The 20,333-nt window shown below is 29.9% G+C and overlaps 4 protein-coding genes across 7 annotated transcripts; 2 read left to right on the plus strand and 2 right to left on the minus strand.

Annotated features, from left to right (window-relative positions):
• Positions 1–1,202: 1,202 nt before the first annotated feature.
• LOC126854704 (uncharacterized) lies at positions 1,203–3,518 on the minus strand. The gene is made up of 5 exons (XM_050601685.1): positions 3,346–3,518; positions 2,911–3,052; positions 2,442–2,820; positions 2,080–2,364; positions 1,203–1,987 (listed from the first exon to the last, which is right to left on the minus strand). The coding sequence occupies exons 1-5, from the start codon at positions 3,409–3,411 to the stop codon at positions 1,327–1,329; spliced, it is 1,533 nt and encodes a 510-aa protein (XP_050457642.1). The 5' UTR covers positions 3,412–3,518; the 3' UTR covers positions 1,203–1,326.
• A 302-nt stretch (positions 3,519–3,820) lies between these two features.
• On the plus strand, positions 3,821–9,888 carry LOC126854713 (beta-1,4-mannosyltransferase egh). Of its 4 annotated transcripts, none has more exons than XM_050601697.1 (3): positions 3,821–4,233; positions 5,189–5,997; positions 6,184–9,888. In XM_050601697.1, exons 2-3 carry the CDS (start codon positions 5,194–5,196, stop codon positions 6,754–6,756), a joined length of 1,377 nt encoding a protein of 458 aa, XP_050457654.1. In that variant the 5' UTR covers positions 3,821–4,233; positions 5,189–5,193; the 3' UTR covers positions 6,757–9,888. The 4 variants fall into 4 exon arrangements, with proteins under 4 accessions (XP_050457654.1, XP_050457655.1, XP_050457657.1 ...); XM_050601698.1 differs by lacking the exon at positions 3,821–4,233 and adding an exon at positions 4,242–4,589; XM_050601700.1 differs by lacking the exon at positions 3,821–4,233 and adding an exon at positions 4,600–4,866.
• An 838-nt stretch (positions 9,889–10,726) lies between these two features.
• LOC126854686 (mRNA export factor Gle1) lies at positions 10,727–14,872 on the plus strand. Its single transcript, XM_050601651.1, has 8 exons — positions 10,727–10,894; positions 11,218–11,517; positions 11,611–12,060; positions 12,252–12,342; positions 12,423–12,698; positions 12,925–13,229; positions 13,402–13,780; positions 14,088–14,872. The coding sequence occupies exons 1-8, from the start codon at positions 10,856–10,858 to the stop codon at positions 14,345–14,347; spliced, it is 2,100 nt and encodes a 699-aa protein (XP_050457608.1). The 5' UTR covers positions 10,727–10,855; the 3' UTR covers positions 14,348–14,872.
• A 141-nt stretch (positions 14,873–15,013) lies between these two features.
• Positions 15,014–19,304, minus strand: LOC126854702 (uncharacterized). Its single transcript, XM_050601683.1, has 6 exons — positions 18,226–19,304; positions 17,435–17,663; positions 16,879–17,021; positions 16,261–16,390; positions 15,690–15,869; positions 15,014–15,321 (listed from the first exon to the last, which is right to left on the minus strand). The coding sequence occupies exons 1-6, from the start codon at positions 18,964–18,966 to the stop codon at positions 15,152–15,154; spliced, it is 1,593 nt and encodes a 530-aa protein (XP_050457640.1). The 5' UTR covers positions 18,967–19,304; the 3' UTR covers positions 15,014–15,151.
• Positions 19,305–20,333: the final 1,029 nt, after the last annotated feature.

A 20,333-nucleotide genomic window follows, 5' to 3' on the forward strand; every position in this document is an offset into this window, starting at 1 on the left:
AATTTTTATCGAATCTTCAGTTTTGTTCATATTTTGCAATTATACCATCGGCCGTTGCGTCGCGGAGACGTGCTGTTTTGTCGGAACTAGTAAATCGATCCGCGCACTGTATATTGTAATCTTGCTTTTCCTTCTTGCTATCAATGAGCGCTATGTCCCTGATGTGCGACGTTATGTTTGCAAAGTAATATAATATATACCATGAGATATAACAAATTCTAAATTATACTTTCACTTATACACTTGAAATTGAATTGTCGCTTCTTGGAGCATGAACAAATAATATTTAAAATTTTTCCAAAAACTTTAGAAATCTTGTAAATATACATATTTTATCTTTATCTAGCGCATATAACTCATATATATCTAGAAAGGACACATTTCTTAAAACTATGCCATTTGGTTCAATGTTTTAAAAGTAGGGATTTCATTAGATTCTGATTGGAAGAGAGTAGAAAAAGAATAAAAAAAATTTAACTAAGTATGACATGTGTCCTATAAATGTCATACATTAAAGAAATAGTGTAATGTAACATCATGTTTGCTTAGAATCTTGAGAATTTTATTTTTGGATTCGAGAATGAGTTTTTATTTAATAAATGAAAAAAATGTACTTTTAAAATTTTTATATTTAATTTAGCTCAATCTACTCTTAGCATATATTCAAAGACGCAAAAAGTCTCTCATTTATATTCATATTGACAATATTGAACTCCAAGGTGGAACTGTTCATTAATAATGTATAGATCTTATGTACATTTACTTTCCAAGTCAAATTTATATGTAGCATTTAATAGTAGGCAAATCATAATAGTATTTTGTATGTGTTGTTTTGATAGTATTACATATTCTGTAATTACATATGCCAGTCATGTCATAAAAATATTATTAAATTGTGTACAATTGAAGCAAGTAACGAATTAGATATTCTTGAAAAAACTACTTTTCATACAGAATTATTGTTTTTCCTATAAGGTGAAATATATGAGAAGAAATATTCGACACTAACATAAATGCTTCTTTGAATTCTCTCAAATACATCTTATTATCTTATTTGCACAACTAAATTTTTATAAGACTCGCGAAAAACAAGTACGATAACGTCAGAAACTGTGCTTCTGTTGATATTACGCAATTTATAATCGCAACGTGTAGCACATATAAAGATAACAGCAATGGGTATTAATAATGAAAATATAACATGCGAAGAAATCATTTATATTCGCGAACATGTATTTATATCAAATTATTAACAAAATGGTATCTTTTTAATTAGAATTGTTTTTATGTTATATGCATAGTAAGCAACTTACAATGACTACTGCTTCATTCCATACCCCAAATTCCTGTTAAACTGTCTTTAATTGTAGCCCTATTTTCCCTTCGTGTCCTCGTCACTGCGCTCGCTTCTCCTTTAACAAGTATCCTTTTTGATTGATTCTTTTTCTCGCGATTGTCAAGCGCTAGTTTTACCCTTTTTTTTATTACTTCTGGTGCGATTGTAGCAGCTGTCGAGACACTCCGTATACTTTGTGTATCATCATAATTATTAATATAACTAACAGACGCATCATCAAATGCATCTTCCGTATTTGATGATAAATCATATAATGCATGTTTACTATGTTCTTCATCAACTACTATATTATCTGTAGCTTCATTATTCTGTTTGCATTTATTTTCTGAATTATTTTGTTTTTCAGTAGACATTTTTGTAGATAATTCCTCAAAACGTTCATTACTTATTGCTACATTATGTGTGAGAACAGCAGATTCTTCTTTTTTAGAAATTTCAGATTCAAGTTGTAAATTATTTATTTGATCTTCTAAATCTTTGGCATTATTAATGCAATCCTCGTATGTTTCTGTCTCACTGTCTTCTTCATTTTCATCATCTATTGTTATATTTAGTTCTTTTAAGAGATCCTTTTGCATCTGTTTCATTAAACCACTAGCATTCACTTCAGCATCTATACAATCTTCACGTCTGAAAGAAACCAAATGTTATTTATTAAATTAAAAGATGTAATAACTAAGAATAATAAAAATAAAGACTATATATTCTCTTTTGCTACTTACGATATATCTTGGAAAGTTGGATAAAGTTCACTCTCATACCCAAAACGTCTTTTAAAAAAGTCACGAATACAATTTACATCTCTTTGAAAATATTCTTCTGCATTCTCATGTTCTGTAGAAACCATCTGTGGAAAATCAATAATAACTGGCTTACCATCATCTTTGATCATTATGTTAAATTCATTAAAGTCTCCATGTATAACACCATGATTCGCTAGTCTAACAATCAAATCCATGAGCTCATCGTACAATGCTTCCACATTGTTTACTTCATGTACATTACATCTGTAAACAAAATAAGCTATAATTAAAGCAGTACATAAAATTACACAGTATCTATAAAGTATTGTTGACAAACATACAGAGGTCCACCTTCAACCAGCTCCATTATAACGCAATGTCTGTTAAAATCAATTGGTTTTGGCACAGGAAAACCTCTATCCAGGAGCACTTTCATATAAGCAAATTCTCTAGTTGCTGAAAGTCTTGATAGATACAACCAAGACACAGACTGCCTGTGTTGATGATAGTCCCTCTTTCCTTTAATATTTCGGAAGCATGTTCTACCTAGCCTGTGTAACTTTAGACAAAGAGAGGTCCCTTCATCATCGGCAACAATATAGATATTAGACTCCTTGCCCACACCAATCTGATTACCAAAAGAAGAAATTGTTCCTCTTTGTGTTAAGACTTTCAAAGCCAAGTAATCATAACCAGCATTTGTCAAACGAAAACCATCATCTAAAAATTTATTATAAAATATTTTTTAAATGTGTTCTTAATAAAATTTACATTCAAAAATTTATATGCAATTGATTTTCAATGCCTTACATCGCATCCCTCGTTCGTAGCTAAGCAACTTATGCTTGCATAAATCTTTCAACAATTTCTGAACTCCACCATAACGCAGATTTGCTATTTTCGCTGCAAGTAATCCAGGTACAAGTTCGTGATTTTTCGAACATATTTCGATCTAGAAAAAAAAGAAAAATTGGATTAATATTAGGTTAAAACTTAGTTTATTTTATATTAAGAATACTCTATAAAAAAAAGAACAGAATTTAAAAAATTATCATTGTTTGATGCATAAAATGATGATACAATAAAATGTGTACAAATTTCATTGCAAGAAAAAATGATGCATATTCATCAAGAGAAAAGTAATACACAAATAAATTTTTTAAAAAGTTTGTAAAATTTTATAAATAAAAAATAAGTTAATAAAAAAAAGTTCAGAAATTCTATTATAGGTTAAGAAATCCATACCGCTGTTAAAACACGAAAATCTTCTGCTGTCAAATATCGCAATAATTTAACATCCAATTTTCCCATGTTTGATAAATAGCTTATTGACAATTCGACAATAAAGTTCGACAAATAATTTATTTAATGTATGCTGTATGCACGTTACTACTTTGCAGGATTGATATTGATATTGTCATTGATGTGAAAGATCATAAAGGCTATCCAGAAAGATAAAACAGAATAGTCCACCAATGGCGTATCAACGTTACAAAGGCTGTTATTTGCTGCGTCCTATTCAAAACTGTGATTAGAGTTGACTTTCTGTGTATAATATGTGTTACATGGTTGTTTATATATATATGTATATATGCCCAAGCTATATCGTAGGTTCGTAATAATACCTCCTGATATTCCCCATCTTTTCTTTTCTTTCCAATACTTCAATATATATCTATTTCATTTTGACCGCAGAAAGAGTAACGTAATACAGCTATATATATAAAGAATAGATCTTGTACATAATTCAATTTGAGCACGACTACGCGTAGTAGCAAGCATCACAAAGCATCCGCTAAGAAGTTCTCTCTTCGAGAGAAGGCGTGGATCGCTCGTCTCTCTCCGAGATTGCTCGGACGGCAACGATAAAAAACGCGAACCGGTATATCAAATACTCGAATCGTTGATCGTGTATATATTAGATACATATATATATATTACGTGTGTGTATGCATGCGCGCGCAACAACGAGCGCGAGACGCTACTGAAATTACATTGAAATTATGAAAACGCATTAATGCAGCGATAATGATTCGATAACGCATTAAATCGACCGTTGCAATTGCGGACAATGGGCAGTGTCGGCGCATCCACGATCATCACGCACATCTGAGAATTCATCATCAACCGCAGGTATGTAATTGCGTCCGCGGTGTGCTAAAGAACATCGGGCTCTATTGACGTTTACACGTAGTTGACGAAATTGACAGGAGGTTCGCGTGTACCTCCACGCAATACCTACCCTCTCGAGGCCACGCGCGACATTTACGCGACGCTCGTTTACGATATCGGCTGGTATGTCAGACATCCCGTTCCCACAACAGTCTACAAATCATGTCGCGGCCACGTATAAAGAAACGAAGTGCGATATCGATAAGCACAAAAGAGTGGCACGCTATCGCCGATAGCGAGTGAAACGCTTTCGCGCGCATCGAGATCCATCAAATTTCACGGGGATATTTGCGAGAATAGTGTTTCCTTTAATTGCGGTAATGCTCCAGCTACAATATTCAAATTTGACGACCGGTATCTTAAGTCATGAATATCTGTGAAAAAATCATGTAGTAATTCGCGATAAACTAACAATAAGACGCATCATACTCACGCTTTAGTTATCAATTTGCTTGTTATCTCGCAAGAGAATTCTGAGTCACTTCTTCACATAAAAAGATTCTAGTTTTCTAAGGTCATGAATTACGAGTTCTCCTATTGGCAACACGATTAAGTCGATCGTGATATGTAGCAATGCTACATTAGCTGTGCGTGGTATGTGTATATATGTACATATAGATAGTGTATGTATGGTATGTAATGATAGAACTGAAGGCCAAATTAATCTTTGCTACGAAGTTCAAAAATAGTTGCTCTCATCATTCACTACATAAGCACATCAACTGTTATAATTTAAGTTAAATCGTTCTTTCATATTGATTAATTACATAAATTAGGAAACAATCTCTGATATCTTGTAACATGGTATTAATAACATTAATAAACTATTGTGTTTTTAATTGTTTTTGCTTAGATTAAGTATAATTTAAATTTATAAGTGCAATATTATTCATTGGACATTTATTATAATTTGCAGGAATAATGTTGAGCAGTATAACAAAACACATTTTACACTGCTGTCTGCTGCTCATAGTCATATTGATATTTGAATTTGTATCCGGTGGACTTCGATGGAACGCAGATCAAAAAGAAGAAATTGACCCATGGACACGATATGGCATTATTGGTGCAATTACTTTGTACCTGTTGCGTACAGTGACTTTTCTTTCTTTGCCTCAAGTATTATTCAATTTTATAGGATTAACAATATACAATGCATTCCCTGATAAAGTAATCTTGAAAGGTTCACCTCTGCTTGCACCTTTTATTTGTATAAGAATAGTGACTCGCGGGGATTATCCACAATTAGTAAAAACAAATGTGAAGAGAAACTTAGATAAATGTATAGAAGCTGGTCTCGAGAATTTTCAAATAGAGGTAGTGAGTGATAAACCAGTAGGCTTAACACCGCATCGTAGGGTACGAGAAGTTGTTGTTCCTCCAAATTATCGCACAAGTAGTGGTGCCTTATTCAAGGCTCGTGCTTTGCAATACTGCCTCGAGAATTCAGTAAATGAATTAGCTGATCATGACTGGATTGTCCATCTTGATGAAGAAACTTTGATGACTGAAAATTCCGTTCGTGGTATATTGAACTTTGTATTGGATGGCAAACATCAGTTTGGCCAAGGATTAATCACATATGCAAATGAAGATGTTGTTAACTGGATTACGACATTAGCTGATAGTTTCAGAGTAGCAGATGATATGGGAAAATTAAGATTACAATTTACTCTGTTCCACAAGCCATTTTTTAGTATGAAAGGATCCTATGTTGTCACACAGGTAATTTTTAATCACATTTTATTAATCTAATTTCTACTAATCAATCTTGTTATAGAAAAAATTAAAATTTGTTATATTATAAAATTTGTTTCTCTCTATATATTAAAATAGCAGATATATTTGTTATTTAAAAAATATATTTAATATTTAATTATTTTTATACATGTTAAGTTTCTTATATTACAGATGGGAGCAGAAAAGCAGGTTTCGTTTAATAATGGATTAGATGGATCTGTTGCCGAGGATTGTTTCTTTGCGATGAAAGCATTTTCCCAAGGATATACATTCAATTTTATAGAAGGCGAAATGTGGGAGAAATCGCCATTCACTCTATGGGATTTTGTACAGCAAAGAAAAAGATGGCTGCAAGGTATATTACTTGTCGTGCATTCCAAAGCAATTCCATTGAGAAAAAAATTATTGCTGGGTATATCATGTTACTCATGGGTGACAATGCCTCTTTCTACTTCAAATATTATCTTAGCCGGATTGTGTCCCATTAACTGTCCGCCATTGATCGATTTTCTATGCGCTTTTATCGGCGCGGTAAATATTTATATGTATGTGTTCGGAGTAGTTAAATCGTTTTCCTTGTATCGTTTCGGTGTGGCCCGATTTATGCTTTGTATATGCGGCGCATTGTGCACCATTCCGTTCAATATAATCATTGAGAATCTCGCTGTCATATGGGGCTTATTCGGTAAGAAACACAAGTTCTATGTCGTTAACAAAGAATACAGACCACCAGTGACTGTATGATGTGTCATCAGTTTAGAGCTCTTATCTAACTGGTGCATATTTAGCAGCAGTATAAAGTTTCCATTGTGCATGCGCATAATTAGTACCTGTAAATTTATGTAGGAAAACACATCATTGTCATAAAATATTTATAACTAGTATTACATATAGGAATTACAAAGTTTCTAAGATAAATGGAATAAATTTTATGCAAAGTATAAAAGGTATGAAGTAATACATAGCAATAGATACATATAGGTCCAGTATTAAGAACATATTCTACGTTGGCATTAAAGTATTACAGTAAATCTCTATTAAAAAAGTATTCGTCACTTATCAAATATTTATTCCAATATCTTGTTCTCATAGTACAAGTCATATATGTCATGTGTACTTTGATCTCATGTAATATGTTTAGCATTCATTAAGTTATAAATTATTTTACATATGTTCCTCTTCATATTTACACATATGTTTACATATTTTAATGTAATTTTTAATATCATCAATTCTTGTCATGTTCAGAAATATCTCATTTTTGCCATATTTCAAATTTTTTTCCTTGATATTGCTTCATGAAGTGTTATGCATATTAATAAGAATTTCATATTGACAATTTCTGAAGATATTTAGAGATTATTTTACTTAATAGCAATAAGTCATATACATCATTATAATTCGGGAAACTGTGATAAATCTTGTTTCGCCTATAACTTTTTTATATTTCAGAAAAATATACAGAATTTTATTAAACATGCGCAAAAAAGCAAATTTAAAGAATGATGTAATAAGAGTCATAAAATATTTCATTTTCTTGATATTTTTGGGATATTTAATGGTTTTATAAAATGTTTTTGATTTTATACATTTTATAATTTTATGGATTTTAATTAATGACAAAACATAATATTAGTATACTAATTATATTGATTATAATTCTAATATGATTAGTGTGTGTGTGTATACAGTACTTAAGATTATCTTAATTGTTTATTAGAAGAGCTGAACAGAGATATAAAAATATGTATTTACGTTTTTTTTTTCCTTTTTCTGATAAAATTTTCTAACAAAATTAAAAAAATCAGATATATATCTTCTAAAATAAATTTAATTAATATTTTAAATATGATATTATTATATTTCTATATGAACAAATTATGATTATATGGGAAAAAGTTAAAGAAATTAGAAAAGAGAATAGAAAAAATATAAATATAAAAGAAGGCTAACTAAAAGAAGGAAATTTTAACTTTAAAACTGTTAAATTTCTCTTTATATATATGACTACTTAACTTAAACTGTATCTTTCATTAGTAGTTTTTGCGCGACATATCTTTGAAAAAATGAAGTTGATATTAGAAATTTTCAAATAATGTGATTTTGTTATGTAAATATTTTATTTATTAAATTACAAAAAAAATTATTCATGGAAAAACATTTTTAAATTATCATTTTAAATTATACATTTCTATAAAACATCTATATCAATATTTTTCGATTTTAACATTTACAAAAAATAGTATATATATTAAATAAATTTTAAAACGCTGTTTAATTTAATAATCAAGTTAGGGCTTCCCACATATACATAATATATAAAGCATTAAATTTTATAACATAAACTGTATAATGTTTTTATAGAAGTTTGAAAGTTTTATCTTTTATGATTTATGACAAATGATGATATGGACTTAGGAATAAAAAAGCAATATATTTATAGCAAGACTTATTATATCTAGTCAAGAAGATATAAAAATTATTAAAAAGCACGAAAATTTCCATTATAAATATGCATGCATAAATAAATAATATAAATTTACTATTACACTGTGTTAGTGCAATATGGAATATAATTACTAAATATTTTACTTCAATAAAAAATTATAATTCTAAAGAGATTTAGAATATTTTAAAAAATTACAATTTTTGGCTATTGCAAAAATCTTTTATTTTTCTATAATCTAATTTTATTAAAATTTCTTTTACATAGAGTACCGATATATAGATGAATTGTGTGGGCTCTTAAATTTCTAATTTTAGCACTAACACAGAGAGGAATTAATATTATAATAATATATTACAGATATCACAATAATTTTATAATTTCATATTATACTTTCCATATAATTATGTTTTGCTACAATTATGAATTGCTATAAGATTGTAATTATACAATCATTTCATATTGATTGTAGCGGTTATAATCTTATAATTGCATAATTTTATTGCATGATATTATTATATAATCATGAATCGAGTGTATTACATCTCTTATATACGTTGGAAAATATTTAAACTAATTACATTTTTTAAGTATTATTTTATCATGTCACATCAAAAATAAACAAGCACAATTATAACTAGTCTTATATCTTAGCCATTTTATTCATCATTCAAGCAGCAATGCTAGTATAAATCGAATATAAAGATTATAAATGCACAGAAATGTAATTTATATTATTTTGATAAATAAATGTGAAACCAGAAATTCTCAAATTTTTTATTTTAAATCTATTTTTATATTGATATTTTTTGCTTTTTCACATAATTTTCAAGAAATTATGATATAGATGAATATAAAAAAATTTACAATATAAAACTGCGTATCTTGGAGTAAGATAAAGTTTTTTTAAGAGTAAGTTTTTTATTTGCATCTTATTTGATAGAAATTTGTCTATTATATGTATGTAATAATTACACAACTTTGGGAACTTCTGGATTAATTAAATATGAATTGAATTAGATAAGATAATACAGTTTTCCTTTTATATATCACGAAAGAGATAATGGAAAATAACTTATTGTTAACATAACTATTTTTATTCAATTATCTTTTTAGTATTATATGTCATATAGTCATCAAATTGAATGTTTTATTCGAAATAATTTTATTTTCATCATTTGTCTCATGCATGTACTAATTAATTTTACGTTTTTCTTTAAACCAGTGATTAAATATATTTTATATATACACAAAACTTTTTGTCATATAGCACATTATATTAAGCGAAGAAATTGATAGTAGTAACTAAATCACAATTATTGTAAAATTCTGGATTGTTATGACAAATGCAGCTGTTGTATTAAATTTAGGAGAAACATTAAAAAAAAATAAATAAAAAGAAAATTGAAAGCAGATTACTTTGTAATAAATGTATGCATTTTTTTTATTCTCTAGATTCTAAATTATAAGATAGATTTTATTCTTCAATATTATAATATTTAATGACGCGCGATATGTCCGCAAAAAAATATGTACAGTAGCGTTAAAAAATTTATATTTATAATATTCTCACTGAGAATTTATTTACATCTGTTTATAATTATGCTTTGAACTATTATATTATTACAAAAATATATTAAAAATGTGAATTCTATATTATCGATTTGTGCTCCGCGTCACTGTTATTTGTATTATTTGTAAATTTAAAATATGACAAGTCTTCACAAATTAAATAAACAAGATCATTTAATTCTAAGTTAATTTATATATTCATTTTGTGACTTTTTAACGCGATAATATCGCTATCGTATCGCATAACGACATTGTAATTTCAAAATAAGTACGTAAATGACTTATTATTAGAGCAAGAAATCTTGTCTATCTAAATTTGTGAAATTGTAATCACACATTTCAGAGTTACAAACAATGCATTCTTAGTCATATCTGGCTTGCTATGTTATTAGTTAATTATGATAGGAATATTATAAAAACAAATATATATATATATGTGTATATACATTTAAATTTTATATATATATATATATGTGATGATTGCACGATTGCTGTGTGCATCTGTATATACAAACACACACCTCTACATAGAGATCGAGAATTTATTTCTCAACGTTGATTCGATAAGCCTAAAGTCGGAACTTCGTATCGTCACCGCACGAGGTCTCCAAACTCCAAGATCAAATTAGAGTTTGTCTATCATCATAGATGTAAGTATGCTATGTCTATGCCCGTCACTCGTCACTCCTGCTCCCTGCTTCCTGCTCCTACTGAATAAAAGGCGCAATTTTGGTTTTGCGTTGATATATTAAATGGAATATGTATCGCTAAAAACATGAGCGTAGGATTAGATTCACGAGCGAATGTGTGTCTTCTCACAAAATTATGTCACTTTATTCAAAAAGAGAAAAGCCGAAAACTAAGGTGCGCCAGTTTGTGATGTTTTAGTTCAATAGATGATAAATTTCATAATTTGGAGCAAGCTTTTAGAGAATTTTGTTTATCATAATTGTGCAATTTATTATATTTTAAATTATTCCATACACTTTGAATAAAATTTCCGTTTAAAAGTAAATTTGATTTATAAATTAATAAAAACGTGTAAAATCTTTTTATTATATATGGCACTTATATTTACTTTCATGTTCAATCTATTCATTAGAAGTATATCTGTTCATTAGAATTGTAACAATATTTGCTTTTTTAAAGTTTTTATATTCAAATATTTGATAAATGCTGTTTTAAAGGTGAACAACATGGATATCACATCGGACTTTGAGAGCCTCAAGGTATCTACCTTGAAGAAAGCATCACGTATATCAGCCATGATGGATCATGTCACAATTGGTCTTCAATCAATGGCAAATAAAGATGAATCCAACAAACTGGAAAATATTGAAAATGAGCAAAATTCCTGTAATATTAAAACCCCACAGAAAACTAATAGCAGTTTTACGCATAACACAATATCTACTTCGAATGGCATTCACTTTTCATTGAAGAAAATTCTTTTAGAAAGTGAAAAGCAAAGAGAGGAGGAAGTCAGGGTAATTGTTCTATATAGTTGATTATATTTATAACAAAATTTAATAATAACAGCAATAAGTTTAGAATACGATACTATGTGAGAAAACTTGCAGAAAAAGATCGCATGTCATATTAATCACATGAAGGAGAATGGTCGTGTCATCCAGGAGCAAATGGCGAATTCGCGTTCATTGATGGCACGCGAACGCGAACGTCGGAATGAAGAGAAGTTGGCAGATATCCTGGCCGAGATTGAGCGAATCGCAGAGCAAGAGGAAATTAAGAGGCGACATGAACAACAACTACAAGCACAACGCGCTCAGGAACAGAAAGAAAAACTTGAACGAGAAGTAGAAGAGTATCGGAAACGGATGAAGGAAAAGGAGGAGCTGACAAAGATTGTGATGGTTCATCGAGGCCAGTTTACGGCTAAATACTGTGATATCGTAATGCTATCTAAGAATTGTAAAGACCCGCATGCGGTTGATGTGATCCTTACGGCAAATTCTGCAAGGATAAAGGATCTGATTCAACAGATCGAATCCTTAGATGAAAAAATTAAAGTAATTATAAAAAAAAATTAATTATTATCCTAAAATGTTTACAAATTAAAAGTTTGTAAACATTTTTATTGAATATTGGATTACAATAATTTATTAAAAGAGTTGATTCGAAATTTTTAGAAAACGCAACCTTTTTTTTAAAATTATTCTGTATAAGTTATATTATTTATAATAATTATGAATTTTTATAGAGCGGAGAATTAATATCTACAGATGTGAATGTTATCGAGAACTTGGTTCATCACATTGACAATATATTGACTACATTTCGGACGGAAATAGGTTTGTGAACTTTTTGCAAACAATCAAATATTTTCTTTTCTTAAAAACTTCAATTAAATATATTTTGTTACAAACTTTAGAAAAAATAGATGCTCAATACGAAGCGGAATTGGCTCGTAAAGCACAAGCTGCAAATGAAATTCAACCGGTTGTGGAATCTGAAAATATTCCTAGTGATGCGGTGTCTTCTCAGTATCCAGGTGAAAGCAATGCTATAGAGAATAATGATAGTAAAATCCAAAATTCTAGCATAATAATGAATCAGGAAGCAGCAGCTGCATCAGTTAATACACCAGTTACACCATCTGTACCTAAACCGGCAGAAACAGACTCTGCAGATTCTGAATGCAAAGAAGGCATGTTAAAATCTATACAATTTAGTATATGAAATGCATTTTAAATATTACATATGTTTACAATATTTTATTTTTTTTTTATAAATTTATATTTCACATATCTTTGGTTAAAAAGTTTATTCACTAATATTAATCTAATCTAATCTAATTTTCTATCTACTTAAATTCAAATTTTTGTTTAAATAGGAAAATTAATTAATGTGTTTCTTATATCATAAATTTACAGGAGATCTTTTCAAATACGTTGATAAAGAGTCATTGCAAATTTACATAAAAAACCAACAATTTTTAAATCTTTATAAAAAAACCTGCAAGGATTTCTTACAATCGACTGCTACGAAAAAGTTTCGTTTTGAGTGTCAGAAGGCAATCAATATTCCGGTAAACGCGATCTCTGGCGTTAGTGAGCAACATTTAAGAGACAAATACGACAGATTGCATAATCTTCTAATTGGAAAATCATCTCCTAACGTGATGCAACATCCGCAAGGAGTGATCTTCTGCAAGGATCATCTGGCAAAAAAGATAGTTGTATGTATCTCGTCAGAATTTCTTTAAAATCAAGAAAAAATCACATGACTTAAAATTAAATCATATTAAATAGAAAAGTTAATTTCAATTTTATAAGTAAATTATTTTGTTATTAGCTTGAAAGCATTTTATTATCTTAAAGAATGAATTTTTATTTGATATGGGTTTCTAGAGTCAAGGCGAGACGTTAGTATCGAGCAAGCCGGAAATGGCATTTCCCGTGGCGATGATCGTCGTAGCACTTTGGAATGAGCACGCGGACTTTGGTGAACTTTTTCTGGCGCGTCTTCATGAGGCGTGTCCGTTCACTATACCAATCTTCCTGCCGCAACAAGAAGGTCAATCCAATGAGGATTACTATAAGTCTCTCGGCTGCAAATACTCCGAGGATGGCACTGTCGAAAAACAGGACAAGTTTTTAAAGAGGATGTCAGGCTTGATGAGATTGTACGCATCGATTACCGTTACAAGGCAGCGAAAGGGTGTCACCAAAGTTCATCCATATGGTCTTCAGCATGCTTGGAGATGGTTGGCAGCCGTTTTCAATATCGGTAAGAAAGTTATATTTTGTGATATACTTGTTTAAATTTAAATATTAATTTTCTGAATTCGAAGCGCATATTTGTTAAAACTATAAAAAGAAAAACTTATTGAAAATAAAATCTATAAAGATTGCCTATACAAAATGTTCTGTGTCAAAAATACAAAAATATAAAAAATATTGTTAAGCATAGAATGAAAAAAAAATTTTGATAATATACAAAGAAAAAGTTTGTTATCGATATACTGCGAAAAATAATGCATAATAAAAATGACGCTTCACATGTGATAGTAAACATTTATTTCTTCATTTTTCAGAACCAAGAGCTGATATTTGTGACTTGTGCGCGACCTTAATATTAGATATGCTCGAAGTTGCTGGTAATGTGTTATGGACTGCTTATCCGACGCAATTTCATAAATTACTGATGCTGTTGTGGGAGCAATACTATCCGCGTATGCGAAACATTGCGGACGGCGGTGGGCCTCTGATGCGGCTAGAAGAATTCCTGCACAACGCTTTGGCGACTGGCGCTATACGTCCAGCTGACGGAATGCTTCCGCCTAACTTTTTGTGATCTTCTGTTAGATCCTCTCGACGACGTAATGACTTAAATGTAGGCTGAAGCTATTACGAGTTTAGAAAATTAGGTTAGATATATTTTTTAATTGTTTTGAACATAAAAGTTTCAGATCGCTTTGAGAATTATTTGAAGCAAAGTCTTAATCATTTTGAAAAATTTAATAGCGTTCAAGACTTCTATTTTCTCACTGCAGCCATATAGAATTACAGAAGCGAAAAATCATGTGAACATTTTTCTTGTGAAATATGTTGAAATATATTAGTTTTGTCATATGTCATCACACATTTAATAGATTGATAAAATATATTACAAAATATAAATGTATTACAAAATATTTGATGGTTCGCGAATAATATAATAAATAGTTATATGATGTATATAATTCAGTTATAATAGCTGCAATGAGAGACAAGAAGTCTTACAAAAATTTATTTAATTCAAAAAACAAAATAGATACAATTTACAAAATGAATTTTGATAATACTTTATTCTACGTGTCGATCGCGGATCTAAAGTTGACCGCAACGTGTACTATCGCGAGAAAAGAAGCGAGATTAGGCAAGAGAAAAAGAATGAGAGAGAATAAGTGAACGAGCGAGAGACAGAGGAAGAGAGAGAGAAAATCTTTTTTTAACGAATTGTGTATATAATTGCCGAGGATAAAATTTGTGAATTATATTTATTTAGATTTAATAAGAGATTATATTATATTATATTATTGAAGAAAAACCCAAATAAAAAAAGTATATATAAAAATTAAAAGAGAGATAAATAATAAATATGTTTTATAAAACAAACTTAGTAATAAGGTACGCTAGTAGCTACGGATTTTATGTCATCCAGATTGTAAAAGTCTGGTGAATTTTCGGCAAAACCGACGATGCCGAAGGAAGACAGCCTGTCCATCCATTCCTTGTGCTGATTAATATTTAGCAGGTAAGTTGTGAGCTCTTCAACAAATGCATCCGCTAATAAACAGTGGGAAAAGTTAATTACGGAATGAAATTAAAAGTAAAATTAAAATCATAAACAAACATGTGCTTTCTTTTTTCTTTTTGCTGCGATGAAACGTTAGATAGATCCGTTATTTTTATTGCATAGTATTTATCTTCACTTCATATTTACAGATTCTTTTAAATTTTGATTTCAATTTTTGAGGTTTCATTTCTTCGTCATGTATTACATTACAGGCATTATATTAATCTTATTTATTATTTATATTAATCTCTCTTATTTCAGTCGCGTAAAAATGATTGAACGATTCTACAGAATTTTTCTAACACCAATACTGGTATTTCAAGAGTCTGTAACGTGAATAAATAAAGGAATATTATACCTAGCATTTTGTTGATCATGATACGATAAGGTGGCAGAGGTCCCAGACTGGCGAGGATTTGAAGAAACTCTGCGCCGATTATGTTCATTTTGTGACATCTGATTACCGGTGCATCCAAGACACCTGCTTCCGCCTGCTTCCCGACAACCATTCGCAATACATCAAGTTGCGAATTACCATCTGCAAGATACAAAATTGAAATACTCCATGAAATCTCGATAATTGTAGATCGATATCATCTACAGTTATTTCGTCATTTTTTCATTTGAAAATATAACAGGTATGATGTATTAATATTTAATATTTTCTAGCTCAAAATACATTTTTTTAGTATCTATTATTCTGTATATATTTTTCTATAATTCGTCATTTATATATTTATTTCCGATAAAACATACATCATAAATATTCGTTTTTAATTTGAGTTTTATTTATTGTTGATATCTATAGTTTTTTTAAGAAGAATCTTAACTAAAATGAATAATAAATGAATATACAAAATGAAAATATATACGACAGATAAATAAAGAAGTATGTAATAATAAATATATGTTGTTTTTGTTAAACTGACCGAGTATATTTCCGAAAAACGCCGGGTTCTCGCCTCTTGTTCGCAGATAATTGAAGAGCAATGAAGTGGCGCAGTTTTTATCGCATCTGTTTGGAATTGCGCATCTGTGTCCTCGCAGGTCCATAATATTCTACAATTTTAAAGAAGATATTTGTCAATGTCACAAAATTAAGCTCTGGCGAGAGAATTTTTCTACATTTTACTTTTCATCTTTATTTTTAAATTAATATATGAAGTTCAATGTATTTGATATTAATTTAATATCAATTAAACAGAACAATTAGAAAAAAATTAAAAATTTTATATTTTAATTAGCCAAAATATTTATGAGAATTGCGAAGAAAATAATATATAATACAAAAATTAATTAAGATTGTGAAAATTGATAGTAGAATTAAACTAAAATCTGAATAATAATGATTCTCTACTGTAGACAAAAAATATTTCTAATAAAACATTTGTTGACCTATAATTTTTATTAATTCGAAAATAAATAGCACAAGCTTTTCCAAAATTTTAGGTTGTTAATATATATTTTTATTCTAATAAATTTAATTAACCAAATTTATCAAATTAATTTTTATATTTCATTTTTCCGATAACGAAAAATTTAGTTACTTCAACGTGCGAAGCGCGATCATCGGCGAGGATTACATCGATGTAAACGTGGGGCGAGTTGTTCTTGTTCAAATAATGCTCGAAAACGAAGCTGACGGGTAAGAGGATACCATCGTTCCAATCATCGGCCGCTGGCAGGATAGCTATAAAAATAAATAAATGTGATAAAACTTCTATCTTCTATTATTATTATTTTTTAACAGGGTACTAATACATATCAACTTGCGCGCTTTCCTTGTTATTCCCGGACTGTAAAACATCCTGTAAATGTTCTCTGGACATTTTTTGAACATGTGTGTTGTTAGGTCAAACAGTCTCTACATTATTATACGTCTCGAAGTGAGAGAATCGCGATGATGTCATGGTGAATCATCGCAATCAAACATCACGAAAATCATAGAGACATTTAATGATATTTAAAGAAAAGATCTCGAACAAAAATAATGTTCGAGCGAGCAAATTTTGGATGTCTTTATAAAAATTTTCTAGACGTCTTTATCTTCTAAGCGAAACATTGTTTCTTACTTTAAATTAGATTTGTAGAATCTCTTCTTACCTAAATCGACAACGTCCTTGGCAACCGGTCGTCCAAATCTGGTCTCGTACAACAAAACGACCGGTTTTTTTGTGATGACTTCGATAATTTCCGCAAACACTTCGAAGAGCTCGATTGGCAATGATGGCACTAGATGTATCGCCAGAATCAAAGGAGTCTCGTTCAAATTCGGTGCCGATATGGGCCGCCAAATTTTACGCGCACCAAGATCCCAAGGATTGAGCAAATCCTACGTTAGTCATTTAATCAATTTTCATACTTTAATTACATTCTAGAACTTTTAAATAAAAAATTTATTATTTGTTCTACATACACACACATACATATACATTCTTGCTAGAGAATAAAAATAAAAATATAAAAAAGGCAAAATATTTTTTTAGCTAGTAACAACTTTACATGATTTATATATACATAGAAAATTTTTTTACACGAGTTATAATTGTTAAATATATATAAGTAAAATAATCTTAAACCTAATAGATTCTTTTAACTTATTTTGATTTTTAAATTATTTTTTATAATTTATATTTTTTTTATATTTAACATCTTTACATACGTAACATACAAAAACATATTTTTTTAAGTAGTATTTTAGACACGTTCAAATAAATATTTAAAAATTATATTTTTATAAATATATATAAATCATTAAAGAAATGTCTTCAAAAATTTTTATTTAAATCTTTAAATCTTTATTTAAATATTTTGTTTTTAATTCACACACTAAGTCGTTATTTATTCAAATTCTTTTTTCATTACAATATAATTCCAAACAAAGCTTGTCCAACCTTTCTAAGAACAGGAATCTTTTTCGTTTTGTTTTCATCTTCAGCTAGTTTTATATCCTTGACATTACTTTTTTCAGGATCCTGAGGTAAAATTTCTGAACTATTATCTTTAACAGTCTCAGTAGACTCTGTCTTCTGCGTTTCTGTAGAGAGTGAGAGGGACTCAAGAGACGTAGTAGTGTGGGATGTCAGTTCAATGAGGGTTTTTAATTTATCATCTTCGATATCCTTTGAAGACTCTTTCTTTATATCTTGTACTTTTATAAGTTCCTCAAACTGGTCCTCAATTGGTTTTGTATTTTTAACGTAACTTTCTTCAGAATCCTTCGTAGGAATGGCCAGTTTATCATCTTTAACATTCTTCGTAGACTCTGTCTTCGGAATTTCGAGTATTTTTGTAACATGAGGAATCTCAGCGCTGGTTTCTAACTTAATAACTTTCGGAGATTCATTCTTCAATGCTTCACATACTTTTGTAGCTTCAGGAGTCACCTCAATTAGTTTTATATTCTTAACAGGACTCTCTTCAGGAACTTTTGCATGAATCGCTTTGTCATCTTTATCATCCTTCGTAGACTTTGCCTTCTGCGCTTCGTGTATTTTCTCCTTTGTTTTCTCCATCTGTATTTCTACCTTCTTTTTCGAACACTCTTTTATTTCGCACACGATTTCATTCTTCGATCTCTTGTAAGATTTGGTGACTAAAAATTCCAGCTTTGCTGGAATTGGCTTTTGACTCATTTTCGCGTTATTGACCGAAACTCCGCACTGATACCTGAACCGCGAAGAAAAATGTACTCCAAGAGGCTCTTCGGAGAGACTCGTTTCGTATCGATCGCAATGACTGCGAACTGTCGAACGACGACAGACAGAGGCTTCGATCGCGAATCTTCTTATTTGCGTGTGTATGTTTATCGTCAGTCGTCGGCCGCGTGACAATCGCGTGCACCATAAGAACGACGAAGCCGTTCCATCATGACAGCGATACCGGTCTCGAAAAAGGTCGCGATAAGTCGTTAATAATCGTTTTTCTTTTTCTCCCTTGATCTTTCTCTTCCTCTTCCTTCTCACAAAGGCGGCTTATTAAACACAGCGTGACGCCCTCGAAGTCGAACGTTGATTTTTAACGGATACTAAGGTCAAAGTAAAAAGACAAAAATCAAATTCTAAAATTATTTGCAAGATTTGTTATTTATATACTGTCTCGATAGATAATGCGTATTTATGCAGAATTTATGAATTATGCATGCATACATATTAATGTATTGTATAATCAAATAGATAAGAAAATTCGAAATTTTTAATAAACGATACATTATTACTTATCATTCAAGTTTTTAAAATTTGTTGTTTGTATTTGAATATATAATATATATCTACAGTATATCTCAAAATTTGCTTCATTTTTACTTTTTTTAAAATTTTTATTTTTTGCAACATTCCATTAATTTTTTATTTACTGAAAACTGCAGACGCTAATCGTGTTAAACATTATGTAGATTATTGATCGTTGTTTGGCGAGTTTTGCAAACGGACGAAAGTCCCACCGACCCAATGCAACGCGATTCACGGCCGATGAAGACTTCATCCGGATGCATCGCTCGCTCTCAAGAAGATCCACGTGACGTGGCGATTCGACAATATTTGAATCATCAGATTTCATCCCGGAACTTTTCACGGTTGTCCTTGACTAACCGAAATCAAAGCTTTGTATTAGAATATACAATCTAGAAATGATCTTGAATTGTGAATCCGAGACAGTTTAGATTGAAAGGCCCCCGAGAATATTGCAAGTGTAAATTACAAGGTGTCGATTCTCGTTCTGCGAAAAAATAAAAGATAAAAAGTACATCTCTAAAAAATTGTTGTAAATTCGAGAAAATAATAAGTACTAATTTGCTTATTAAAAAAGAAAAGATTGAGAAAATGTCAAATTAAATCAATTAAGATTGAAATAAATTCCAATCAAAATATAATCTTTTAAAACTAAAAATTAAAAATTTAATAAATTAAATTAATTTATATAAAAATAAATATAAATTAAAATAATAATTCAAAGGAATTAATTTCCATGAAATTAAAGAATCGTTTTTCAAATTACTTTACTT

The sequence above is a fragment of the Cataglyphis hispanica genome, chromosome 14, assembly GCF_021464435.1.
Source record: "Cataglyphis hispanica isolate Lineage 1 chromosome 14, ULB_Chis1_1.0, whole genome shotgun sequence".
Taxonomy (NCBI): Eukaryota; Metazoa; Arthropoda; class Insecta; order Hymenoptera; family Formicidae; genus Cataglyphis; species Cataglyphis hispanica.

Bases quoted from the DNA above. Each gene is read 5' to 3' on its own strand.
- LOC126854686 (XM_050601651.1), top strand. From the start codon at position 10,856: ATGTCACTTTATTCAAAAAGAGAAAAGCCGAAAACTAAG. The intron at 12,061-12,251 runs GTAATTATAAAA...GAATTTTTATAG, and splicing joins CCTTAGATGAAAAAATTAAA to AGCGGAGAATTAATATCTAC. The intron at 12,699-12,924 runs GCATGTTAAAAT...ATAAATTTACAG, and splicing joins AGATTCTGAATGCAAAGAAG to GAGATCTTTTCAAATACGTT.
- LOC126854704 (XM_050601685.1), bottom strand. From the start codon at position 3,411: ATGGGAAAATTGGATGTTAAATTATTGCGATATTTGACAGCAGAAGAT. The intron at 2,821-2,910 runs GTAAGGCATTGA...ATAAATTTTTAG, and splicing joins CTACGAACGAGGGATGCGAT to ATGATGGTTTTCGTTTGACA. The intron at 1,988-2,079 runs GTAAGTAGCAAA...GGTTTCTTTCAG, and splicing joins CCAACTTTCCAAGATATATC to ACGTGAAGATTGTATAGATG.
- LOC126854713 (XM_050601697.1), top strand. From the start codon at position 5,194: ATGTTGAGCAGTATAACAAAACACATTTTACACTGCTGTCTGCTGCTC. The intron at 5,998-6,183 runs GTAATTTTTAAT...CTTATATTACAG, and splicing joins GATCCTATGTTGTCACACAG to ATGGGAGCAGAAAAGCAGGT.
- LOC126854702 (XM_050601683.1), bottom strand. From the start codon at position 18,966: ATGAGTCAAAAGCCAATTCCAGCAAAGCTGGAATTTTTAGTCACCAAA. The intron at 17,022-17,434 runs GTAAGAAGAGAT...TTATTTTTATAG, and splicing joins CAAGGACGTTGTCGATTTAG to CTATCCTGCCAGCGGCCGAT. The intron at 15,322-15,689 runs GTATAATATTCC...ACTGTTTATTAG, and splicing joins CATGATCAACAAAATGCTAG to CGGATGCATTTGTTGAAGAG.